This window comes from Meriones unguiculatus, chromosome 4 (genome assembly GCF_030254825.1).
Source record: "Meriones unguiculatus strain TT.TT164.6M chromosome 4, Bangor_MerUng_6.1, whole genome shotgun sequence".
Taxonomy (NCBI): domain Eukaryota; kingdom Metazoa; phylum Chordata; class Mammalia; order Rodentia; family Muridae; genus Meriones; species Meriones unguiculatus.
Genome location: NC_083352.1, coordinates 88,931,896 through 88,943,971, shown reverse-complemented (window position 1 = coordinate 88,943,971; position 12,076 = coordinate 88,931,896). Strand labels below are relative to the sequence as shown.

Sequence of the window (12,076 nt, the reverse complement as noted above, 5' to 3'; positions counted from 1 at the left end):
TGTGGAAAAGATTGTGTTCTTTTTATCCAAGTAAGCTTCAATTCCTACCTCCTATTGTGTAACTGTTTCTAGAAACTATACATTGAAGCACTCCATCCTGAAGGGAGCTCCTTAAGCAAACAGGTAAACAACTAAAAATAGTTTCAGGAAGTCCCTGAAACTGACCAAATTCACTAGGCCTCTCCCTTCTAAAGTAAGCAATTAAGTTGCTGAGAGTTGCTCTCAGACTACTTGTGATGGCTATTCTTGGTTGTCAATTTAACTACATCTGAAATTAACTAAAACCCAAAAATGGAGAGCACACCTGTGAGGGATTTTTAGCTTAATATGAAGTAGAAAGATCCACTTCTAATATGCCTCTTTGAGGTAGGAAGACATGCCTTTAATCCAGATCTTTTGAGCTAAGAAAACTCACCTCTAATCTGGGCTACCCCTTCTTCTGGAAGCCTATATAAGGACAGCGAATTCCTCCTCTGGCATAAGAGCCTAATTTTTTGGGATTCTAGTGTATACTGAAGACCAGTTGGGACATCCAGCTGTGTGAACTGAGCAACTACTGGATTCTAGGACTTTCTGTTTATATCCCTGCCATTTTTGGATTAGCTGGGCCACAGCCTGTATATATCTGACTAAACACACACACACACACACACACACACTCATTCTTTAAGTTAAGTTACTCTAGAGAACCCTGGCTAATACACTAACCAAGCAGGAAAGAAAAGAAAGAAAGAAGCAGAAAGAGATAGACCAGCTACCTGAAAGAAGAAGAAACTGTCCTAGCTTCCTCGGAAAGGGTTAGATCAGAGTCACTTGGAAAGGACATTCTCCAACCCATTGAGCTGCCCGCAGGCTGTGTCGTGTGCTCCATGTCCCTGCTTCTGTGAACTAGTACCCATTCTTGGGTGGGCTCTGGTGATGCAGCTGTCTTTGGGTCACTTCTGCTCCCATATGTAACCCCTCACCTATATTCCTGTAAGTGGCCCTAATAAAATTCATGGTGCTCCAAGCTGGACATTGGTCTATCATGACTCCCTATCAGGGGTGGGTGAACATGTGTGTAGTAGCATTTTTCCCAGGAAAAGTTTTATGACACAATATATCCCAACTACTAAAACAATATTTACTAACTTTTTGACACACAAAAATTATTTTTTGATATTGTTATGTGATTGTAATATAATGAAGTCTTTTGAACAGTCATCTTACTTTTATAATATAAACATATGAAGATCATATCCTACACATGTAGGGAAAAATTCTGTTGAAAATTAGCCTCCTAAAAAAGTAAAATTTAGTAAACATAGAATTAAAGAACACCAACAACTAAATATATGCTCACTGCTTGAATTGGAATTTAGACTGAGACGTGTGAGAGATTTGGAAAGCCAGAAACTAACATGTATTGGCTACTTATCTTGTTAAATATGAATTTTGTATTTTCTCTCTCTCTCGCTCTCTCACTTTTTTAGTTTTATTTTATGTGCCTGTATTCAATGTCTGTGCACCACATGTGTGCAGTGCCCAAAGATGTCAGGGAAGGACATCAGATCCCCTGGAGTTGAAGTTACGGATGGTTATAAGCTGTCATGTGGGTGCTGGAAACTGAACCTGGGTTCTCTATAAGAGCTGCAAGTACTAAGCCGTTGTACTGAGTCATTTACTACTGAGCCATTACTCCAGTCCCTCTCTCTTTCCCTTTCCTTGCTCCTCCCCCCCCCTTTTGGTTTTTCAAGACAGGGTTTCTCTGTGTAGCCTTGGCTGTCCTGGATTCACTTTGTAGACCAGGCTGGCCTCAAACTCACAGAGATCCTCCTGCCTCTGCCTCCCCGAGTGCTGGGATTACAGGAGTGTGCCGCTGCTCCTATTAGCTTTAGTGAGCTAACACTTAAATAACTCAAAGTTCACCCATTCGTGGGTACAATTCAATGATTTCAGTATATAAATTAGCTGTCCAAACACCAGAACAATTTCTTAGGCCATTATTGTCAAAGAAATCTCTGAACTCATTTGCAGGCTTTTACATCCCCACATCAATTTCTTCCCAACCCTAGACAACTGCTGAGTTGATTTCTACCTCTACAGATTTCTTATCTTAGATACATCTTATAAATAGTACTGTACAACACGCAGTCTTTTGTGACTGGTTTCTTTTTTTAAAAAGATTTATTTGTTTATTTTATATATTTGAATGTTCTGCCTGCATGTACACCTACATGAAGATGGCATCAGATCACATGGATCTGATGGTTGTGAGCCACCGTGTGGTTGCTGGGAATTAAACTCAGGACCTCTGGAAGAGCAGACAGTGCTCTTAACCTCTGAGCCATCTCTCCAGCCCGTGACTGGTTTCTTAAGTTACCTTTTTGAGGCTTATCTACATCATAAGCACATATTAGTACTTCTCTCACTCTGATGGCACAGTAATATTCCATTGTAAGGATATACCATGTTTTGTTAGTCTATGCATCATTTTAGGAACGTATGGGTTACTTCGACTCTTTGCTTATTTCAAATAATTCTATTATGGACATGTATGTTCAAGTTTTTGTGTGAATAGATGTTTTACATCTCTTAAATATATGCCTAAGATTAGAAATAACTCAAGAGCTGGTGAGACGGCTCAGCAAGTCAAGGTCCTTGTCATCAGGTCTAACAACCTAAATTTGATCTCTGGAGCCCACACAGTAGGAGGAGAAAACCACCTCCCGCAAGTTGTCATCTTGACCCCTATACTCACACTGTAATCTGCACAAATACATGTTTAAAAGGAAAAAGAAATTACAAGTTCATATGGCTACAATTTTTAGCATTTTGAGGAATTTCTAAACTGTTTTTCAAAGCAGCTATATCATTTACATTTTCAGGAACAAATATGAGGGTCCTAATTTCTGCACATCTATGCCAACACCTATGATTGTTTATGACTTTTGTTGCTGTTATCCTATGTATCCTATGTACTATTTATAGGTTACTATCCCTCCCTTAGCTATATATTTGCATTGTAATATTTCTCCAACACAGATAAGAGCTTGGTATAGCTCTCTTAGCTTTTACTTAGCTTTTTCCTTTCTGATGAGCAAAACACTTTCAAAATGCCTGAGATAGGTTAAGTGGGTTGTGAAAAGAGCTCTGCAAAGCTTCCAAGAATTCAGCCAAGGACACCACATTATTGGTCCTGTTATTCTACAAACCCAGCCATAGAAAACACTCAGCTTTGAGGTATAGTATTTAATTCTTTTTCTTTTTAGCCTTGAGACGGATTCATATTTTTTCCATCCATCTTTTTCACAACACCCATGCTAAACACACAGGGAAGAGCATACTTTCACAGTTAATATTACTTTCAGCCCTTGGCTGAAAATAGGAGGTAGAAAAATGTTTTGAAAACCCATGGATGTTTTTTGTAGGATTCCCTTTGACCAGATAAGAAGTGAAATAATTTCCACCAATCATTTTAAGAAATATCCCTTTGTAAACTACTATTTTCTAATCATCCACATCATGTAATAACTTCACTTACTTTCAGGCTTTGCATCCGCTGCAGCATGCCGCATACTTTTTAGCTGGTTTTGCACTCTTTGCAATCTCTGCACTGCGTGAAATAGCTTTAAAAAAAAAAAACAATTCAATTTATTACTTGCTCAGTCTAGTGAAACATGCTCACATAGGCAAGCAATGAGAAATAGAGATTACTATGCCACAGAAGAAACAGGTAAATACTAAATAAAAAAAAAAAAAAACTGCGTTAAGCCAAAAGTATAACTAGTATTCTCAATATATTTTCATGAAAATATAAACTTTTATTTGTGTGTATGTGTATGCCTGAGTGTGTGCTTGAGTAGTCATATACACAAGTGCATGCACGTGTATCACTGCATACAGGTGCCCACACAGACCAGAAAAGGGTATCAGATCCCATGGAATTAGTTACAGGGAGTTGTGAGCCATGCTACTCGGATGCTTAGAGCCAAACTCGGATCTTCTGCAAGAGCAGCATGTGCTCTGATCTACTAAACCATCATCTATCTAGCCCTTATGCAAATTTAAAACTTCTTCCACAACATTTGTCTTTAGTTACTGTTTAAGGTAGTGATTAAAGAAAACTCTTTGGTTGGGTGTGGTGGTATGTCCTTTCATCCCACCACTTGGGAGTGTTCAATGCCAGTGTACATAGCCAGCTCCAGGACAGCCAGGACTATATAGGAATAGCGTGTCTCTAAATAAACAAATAAAATATTAAAAAATTTTTTAAAGAAAACTATTCTTTTCAGAGATGTATGCCTTTCCTTCTGTAACATAGTTTTCTTGACCTTAGAAAAAATGTTAACATTTTCAGTAAGGCCTCAACATCAGAAAAGGACTTCAAATAACTATCGGAGGCTCAGGAAACAAAACCCACTGCTGCAGTGCAAATGCTGTGCTGCCAACTCAAGCTTTCACGAAGCCAAACATCTCAGCTGCCAGCTTCAATTGGCAATTTAGAAATTACACTGATCTGAAACACTTGCTTGAAGTTTAAGACATATTTTTAATAAATTAAGTAATACCCTCAGACCAAATAATTTCTTCCTTAAGGCAAAGTTTAAGAGCATGGCAATGTGGGTGACCCTGAGCCCCCCTGCTCTGATTTAACAGTGTTTTGTGATGCCGTCAACAGCAGCAACAGCTTACAGGGCCCCACGTCATGTGTAAGCACCGTGTTTCGGACTGCGGCTGGCCCACGGTGTTCCCGTGGCTCACTCTATGGTGCAGCAGCAAGGTTAGCTGCTAACGGGGCAGAGTCTTTACAGGGCACCCTATATCACCCTACATCTGAGGCAGGAAGGAGGTTCTTTCGGTTTCATTGATCACAGAACCTTGTACATTTTATTCCAGCGGCAAATTAGGAAATCATGTCTCAAAATAAAAAGTAAAAAGAAAGCTGGGATATACCTCAGCTGTAAAGTGCTTGTCTAGCATGTGCCTCAGGTTCAATTCTCAAATACTGCATAAAAAGAAAAAAAGAAATGGAAAGAAAGAAAACACAGTCGTCTTGACTGGGGATATAGCTCAGTCATACAGTACTTATTTAGCAGGAGCAAGGCCACTGGTTTGATTCCCAGCAAAACACACACACACACACACACACAAACTACAGCAGTCCTAAAGAAAAAAGTAGGTCCATCATGCTAACCAAAATAAAAGGTGAAATTTAAAATTCTCTCTCTTTTTTTTTTTTTTTCACTTGAATTACCAAGAGGAGCTACATCTGTGATCCTGAGTATAAATTTCCTGTGGATACCTGATTCTTTTGTTCCTGTTTCTGTTGTGCAAGAAATTCTTCTCTCTCTTTCTCAACTCGAAGCTGTCTTGCTATTTTAAGCATTCGCTGATGATTCTGAACAGTCTCCACCTACAGTAAGAGAATAAGTAGTACATGTTACTGTCACGTTCAAGAAAGGCATTAGCAGGTCACATGACTCCAACACCCACTTATCATTTCCTCTTGGTAAACAGTACTCCCCAGAGATGACAGCCAAGCTTTCAAGTCCAGGTTCTTGAAAGCTTTGGGCTCCTGCCTGGGAGACTCCCTTCCCTTCACTGTTACTTGAGTCCATCCTCCACTGGAAGCCCATGCCTGGCTCAATCTTTATTTGCATTCCTAAATCTCTGCCAGTCCTTGAGACTGGGGCTGAAGTCTACAGGGTAATTCTAGACTTACCCTCTTTTTCAAACGCTCAACTCTCTTCATGAGCTGGTCTTTTTCCTCCTCCATTGCGCTGATATCCTAAAAAGTAGTGGAGAGGCCATTAGAAACACTGAGTCTACAAGATTGAGGAGAGGCCTGCATGAGCCCCTACCATCCCATCATAACCACAGGAGCAAGTAACAAGGATCCTCTTTTGATTTAAGGGCATCTTCATTTCCTCCCAGGCTTCTTTATGCAGGATTTTTTTTTATTTTTTTGGCAGTGTGGCATTCATCTAGAAAAGCAACTAAAGCAGTTTATAACGCAGCAAGGTAAAGCTGCCAGCCAGCACACTTGTGTTCTGATTCCAAATATGGCTACATGATTCTTCAAAAATCTTCCATAATAAAATGTGTGCAGGTCTAAATACATGAACAGCTGCTGACATCCCATCTGCTCTGTTAAATACCAAACCACATATCCTGCCATTTTCCCATTAAAACTATTTTTAAAGTTATGGTGGGGCTTTTTTGTTTGGTTGGTTTGATTTTTGAGACAGGGTCTCCCAATATAACCCTGACTTTCTTGGAACTTACTCTGTAGAACAGTCTGACCTCAAACTCAAGATATCCTCCTGCCTTTGCTTCTCAAGTGCTAGGATTAAAAGCACGTGCCACTATGGTACTCTTAAGCTATAAAACAGAAGCTTGCCAGTGATGGCATAAACCTTTCTGCTCAGGAGGCAGAGGCAAGTGGATCTCTGTGAGTTCAAGGCCAGCCTAGTCTACAGAGCAAGTTCCAAAACATCCAAAGCTACACAGAGAAACCCTGCCTCAAAAAACAAAAAACAAAAAAGGCCAGGCATGGTGATGCATGCCCTTAATTCCAGCACTCAGGAGGCAGACACTGAGTTTGAGGCCAGCCTGGTCTACAAAGCAACTTCCAGAACAGCCAGAACTGTTACACAAAGAAACATTGTCTCCCAAAGGGAAAAAAAAAATTGTGTATAGTTTTGTTAATTAACCAATTTTCTCCTTGAAAAGAAAAAATAAAATTAATTACCTTCTTTTAATAAACTCTACAACAGTTTGTAATGAAAACAGAGAAGCAAATTTTCTTTCTAAACAAACAAACAAACAAAAAACCCCAAAACTCATGCGGAAATACTATAGGTAACCTATACAATGATAGCCATAATTGGTAGGATTTCAGGGAATGGGCACTCTTACTCACTATTGATAGTGTTGTGTTAAAGAATAATGTAAGAAGTCGAAAGATAAACATGCATTCCTTCAGGTTAGGAACTCTACACATGGGGTGTTCTAGTAAAATGTACAGAAAGGCAAACAAGACAGCTCACTGGGTTAGGGTACTTGGTACCACGCCTGACAACCTGAGATCAATTCCTGGACTTACATGGTGGAAAGAGAATTAATTTCCATAAGTTGTCCTCTGACTTCCACAAGTACACACGCACATGTGCGATACACACACACAAACACGAATGAATGAGTAAATAATAAATAAATGTGATAAGAATATTCACTTAAAGTCAGACTTTTCTATAAGGATTCTTATTGATGTCAATGAAGCTATAATCTGAAAGTATATAAATATCTGACAATGATTAACTACAATGTAACAAAATGAAAATTTAAATGGTGCAGAAGACTGTTTAATGATATGAGGAAAAGTCATGAAATAACACTGCTTGAAAGAATCAAATTACAATAGTTATATATAGTCCAATTCCAAGTAAAACTGTCAACAGCTGGTATCCTGAAAGCATGTGACTGTGAGTGGACTCCTTTCTATTTCTTCTTAAACCTATGTTTTCTCAATCTGCTACAGAGAATAGGTTCAAGAATATTTAGTAATAATGAATGAAATAAAAATCAGAGTCTCAATTTTTTTGTTTTTGTTTTCAAGACAGGATTTTTCTGTGTAGCCTTGGCTGTCCTGGATTCACTTTGTAGACCAGGCTGGCCTCAAACTCACAGAGATCCTCCTGCCTCTGCCTCCCTGAGTGCTGGGATGACAGGAGTGTGCCACTGCTCAGACTCTGGATTCTTTCATCATTCTTTCATCGTTCCCAGAACACAGCAGAGGACAGGAGATGGACACCCTTCTCTCACTGGTCCTTATCTATCAGGGTACAGGTCACCTCCATTTCTAGCATTCACCAAAGGCCTACTGAGGCCTGCCATACACCAAGCACTGTGGCAGGTGTTGGGAATACAGCGGTGAAGACGCACAGACACAGTCCTTGCCTTCTTAGGGCTTCATGCATTTAGAAAGACAGACATTAAGGCAATTATAAGGGCAATGAATGCCATAACAGGAAAAGAACTAGGGAACATGATCTATTTAGGGAGTCAGGGACGGCTTCCCTGAGGAAGAAACTTTGATGTCCCCGATTTAATGAGAATATAAAGATAGCACTCATAACTCAGGAATTCTAAAAATACAAGATTCATGCAAGTCAAAATAGCAAGTCTTTAAGGAAAGTATTTAAATGCCTGGGCAGAATATAAAAATATTTTCTTAAGAAAGTGTATTAAAAGCCCTAAAATAATTTATTGTTCATTAATAAGCAATTTTACATCTAAAAATTGCTGTAAAGAAACTAACTCAGCCATACAAAAGTTATATTGATAATCATGACATTATTTATAAAAGCAAAAAAAAACCACACACACACACACAAAAAAAAAAAAGAAGTCGAAGTGTAAACATGATTAATGTACATGCATAACAGAAAACAAATTTGGTCATTCCTATAACAATGAAAATAAATTCATAATGTAATAATTAAAAAACAACAAGGGTCTGGAGAGATAGTTCAGTAGTTAAGAGGATGTATGCCCAAGTTTGGTTGCCAGCAACCATGGCAGGCTGCTCGTGACTGCCTGCCACTCCAGCTCTGCGGACCCAACATCCTTCTCTGAACTCTGTAGACACCTATGCTTACATGCATGCACACCCACAGATACACACACAGACACTCTTCAGAAATAATCAAGACTTTAAAGCAGCGAGACTGTGAAATGGCTCAGTTGGTAAAGCTTGCCAAGGAGACAAGACCCAGGACCTGAGGTAAGTCCTATTCTCCAGCGCCTACACAACGAGCAGGTGTGGTGGCACACTTGTCACCTCAGCACTGGGGGATAAAAACAGGAGGACCTCTGAGCCTTTCTGGTCAGTCTAACCTGATTGGTGAGCTTCAGGCCAATGAGAAACCCTGTCTCTAAGGAGGATGGTAGTACCCTGAAGATGACACCTGAGGCAGTCAGTCCTCTAGCCTTCATTAAAAAAAAAAAAACAAGATGGGGTAATTATGTATTCTATGTTCTCATATACACACAATGCAACTTTTTCTTCTTCGCTGCATTTTCTGTATCATGTAAGGAACACATATCAAATAAAGATTCAAAATGAAGTGTTTTTAAATCCCTGCTAGTTATCAGCATAAACTCATTGCCCTTGTTGATTTCTTCAGTAAAGAAATACCAAGGAGCCAGACATGGTGGTACACCCCCTTAATCCCCACACTCAGGGAGGCAGAGGCAGGCAGATCTCTGTGAGTTATAGGCTAGCCTGGTCTACAAAGTGAGTCCAAGGCTACACAGAGAAACCCTGTCTTAGGAAAAAACAAACAAACAATAAAACAATCCAAAGTAAAAGTAAATCACTGTGAGAAACAATAATGTGGAAAAAAAAAAGAACTACGAAGGAAAAGGTGGGCATGGCTCAGTGTGCCTCTAACTCCAGTGCTGGGGTTGGAGACTGACAGACATTGAGAGCCTGCTGGACAGTCAGACTAGCCTAGGGTTCAGGTTCAGGGAGAGATTCTACCTAAAAACTCATGTGGCAGAAGAGAAAGACTCCAGATGTCCTCTGGCTTCACATGCATACACATGGATACATATGTTTACACACAAACACATATACACATCATACTAAAAGTCCTACAAAAGTGGTCGTATACCTAAGTTTCCATACTTATGCTGAAGCTGGGCATGCTGGCGCACACCTGTTATCCCATCACTTGCGGAGGCAGAGACAGGTGGATCTCTGTGAGTTTGAGGCCACCCTGGTCTACAAGGTGAGTCCATGACAGCCAAGGCTACATTCACAGAGAAACCATGTCTCAAAAAACAACAAACAAACAAACAAACAACAAAAAAAAAAATCATGCTGAATTAACTAAAATAAAAGGGCCAAACACAGAATTATTTAAGTCCAAACAGGTATTTCTTTACCCTTCTTATTTCTGCCGTAGAAAATCCAGATGTTTTGAGCTGCTCACACTCCTTATGCAGAGTTTTAAAGGCCTCCATCAGCTCTTCATACTAAAAGGGAAGTTGACAGGTTAGCAGCTACTGCATCCAGCAGTGTCCTCTTCGTCGAGCTGCCCTCTGCATAGCAGCAAGCACACCAGTCCTCACAAAACAGCACTAAAAACATTATGGTGCATAAATGTAATTCTAGGGCTTGGAAGGCTGAGGCAGAAGGATCATGAGTGTGAGGTCAGCATGGGCTACATACATATCAAGGCTTTGTCTCCAAAACAAAACAAAACAAACCCCTCACACTTTCGCAAGCTATGCAGCAGACAGAAAACAAGATCCGCATGGTCCCTCACTAAATCTTTCTCTGGCTACTTTGGTTCTCAGTCTACCCTCTAGCTACGCTGACCCTGGAACAGCCCGCAGGAACAGCCCACCTTCAGGTTACCTATCCTCTGCTCTCTGAGAACACTCACAGCTTGCTCCCTCCTAACCTGGGCAACAAATTCATCCCAATGAAGAGCGGCAGAGACACCACTACTCTCAGAGAAGCCTGCTCTGGCCCTTTCTATTAGAGTAGATATCATGTCATCACACAGTATTACTTGTCTGGCTCCTTTCAGGAAATAGCACTAACCAGGAGGACAAGAAGCATATTTGTTATAGACCTTCACAATGCCAGGGCATACTACAGGACATAATCTGCACAGGTGTGTAATACAGAGGAGTGAAGTTCAGGAAAATACCACACACAGCTGCTAGCCTCATTTTGAAATGAATGACACTCTAAGGTCTAAAGGTGTAGGACAGTGGCAGACACTTTTCACCTAGCACGGGTAGGTCAACTGTACCACACACACCACAGTCGTTTTTTAAGTGGCAATACCAGAAAATCAATATTTGTGACTGATCATATGCTATAAATCTACAAAGTATTCATTCTAAAGTTTTTCATTCAGAAAGACAACATACAATTTTTATTAGTGTTTTTGCTGAATGACTAATGGCTAAATGTGTCTCTTTTTAAATACATATACTCCTCAGACATGCTTTAAGAACAACATCTTCATTACCTTTTATCCCCTTAATTAGCTAAGCATATTAAAAGATACTATTAATAAACTTCCTCTAAAATTATTTACATTATCAAATACATGCCAAACACATACTCAAAATGCAATCTCTTAAAATCCCTTCTAGCGGTCTCTGTGGTCTATACGAATCCATTTAGGAAGGGGTGGGGAGGGAGTAGATGCTCCACACTCACACATCCCTGTTTCCTGCTATAACATTTGCCTTTCTACTTCTATAGCTGCAGCTTTAAGAGATCAATTTTAACTATATTTTTAGTGACAGCTGTAACAATACACAGATGAAAAATAAAAGTATTCAGTTCATTGTTTTGATTCAGGCCAAATACTAAGCAATCAACATACAGAAGCCACTATACCAAACCCTGGAGGAAAACAAAGACAGACAGCATAAACTTGAAACCTGTCTCCATGGGACCTCAGAGTCTACTGGAAAGGACAGATTGGCAAGCTTTGTAACAAACTGACCCAAATCAACCTAACTACTATGAAATAAAAGTATAAAAAAAACTAACATTCTTAGAAATCTACCCTGGTCTCTTTGTTTCTTCAGTCTTTGGTCAGCCAAGTACTTTGAGACATGACCCAGGACCCAGACCAGCCCGAATCCTCAGTAGTCAAGAGCTTAAAGACCTGAGGTCAGAATCCAGGGTTGATGAGGAAAATGCACTGCAATTTCAAACTTCTATTACTGTCTCTCCTGAAGAGGCTGCAGGCTTGGCTCAGCTGCAGTGGTTCACATGTTCCAACTGGCCAGAGACAGAAGAATAGCCATCATTTGTCCTGGGTAATTATGACAACAACCGGTTTTTCTCTCAGTTGGAAGACAAACTATGTAACTGCCTTGCTGAGCAGCACAGTGCTCTGCAGTCTCAAGCCCACGAGTCTACCTACCTGGATTTACTCAGTAAAGAAAGTACTTGACCATCTCCATCTCCTATCCACACGGTCCTATCTCTATATAGTACTTGTGGGTCAAAGTCATTGTTTTAGACATGACTACAGCCGACCATCAGCTGATATTG

At 40.0% G+C, this 12,076-nt stretch overlaps 1 protein-coding gene across 4 annotated transcripts in view; it reads right to left on the bottom strand.

The window, feature by feature from the left end:
- Nucleotides 1–12,076, bottom strand: part of Ift81 (intraflagellar transport 81) — an 83,515-nt gene that overhangs the window by 49,673 nt on the left and 21,766 nt on the right. For all 4 annotated transcript variants that reach the window (XM_060382414.1, XM_060382413.1, XM_021631393.2 and 1 more), the window contains exons 5-8: nt 9,934–10,023; nt 5,705–5,770; nt 5,285–5,395; nt 3,524–3,608 (exon numbers count right to left, since the gene is read on the bottom strand). In XM_060382414.1, coding sequence (XP_060238397.1) covers nt 3,524–3,608; nt 5,285–5,395; nt 5,705–5,770; nt 9,934–10,023 — 352 coding nt within the window. The remainder of the gene's footprint in view (nt 1–3,523; nt 3,609–5,284; nt 5,396–5,704; nt 5,771–9,933; nt 10,024–12,076) is intronic.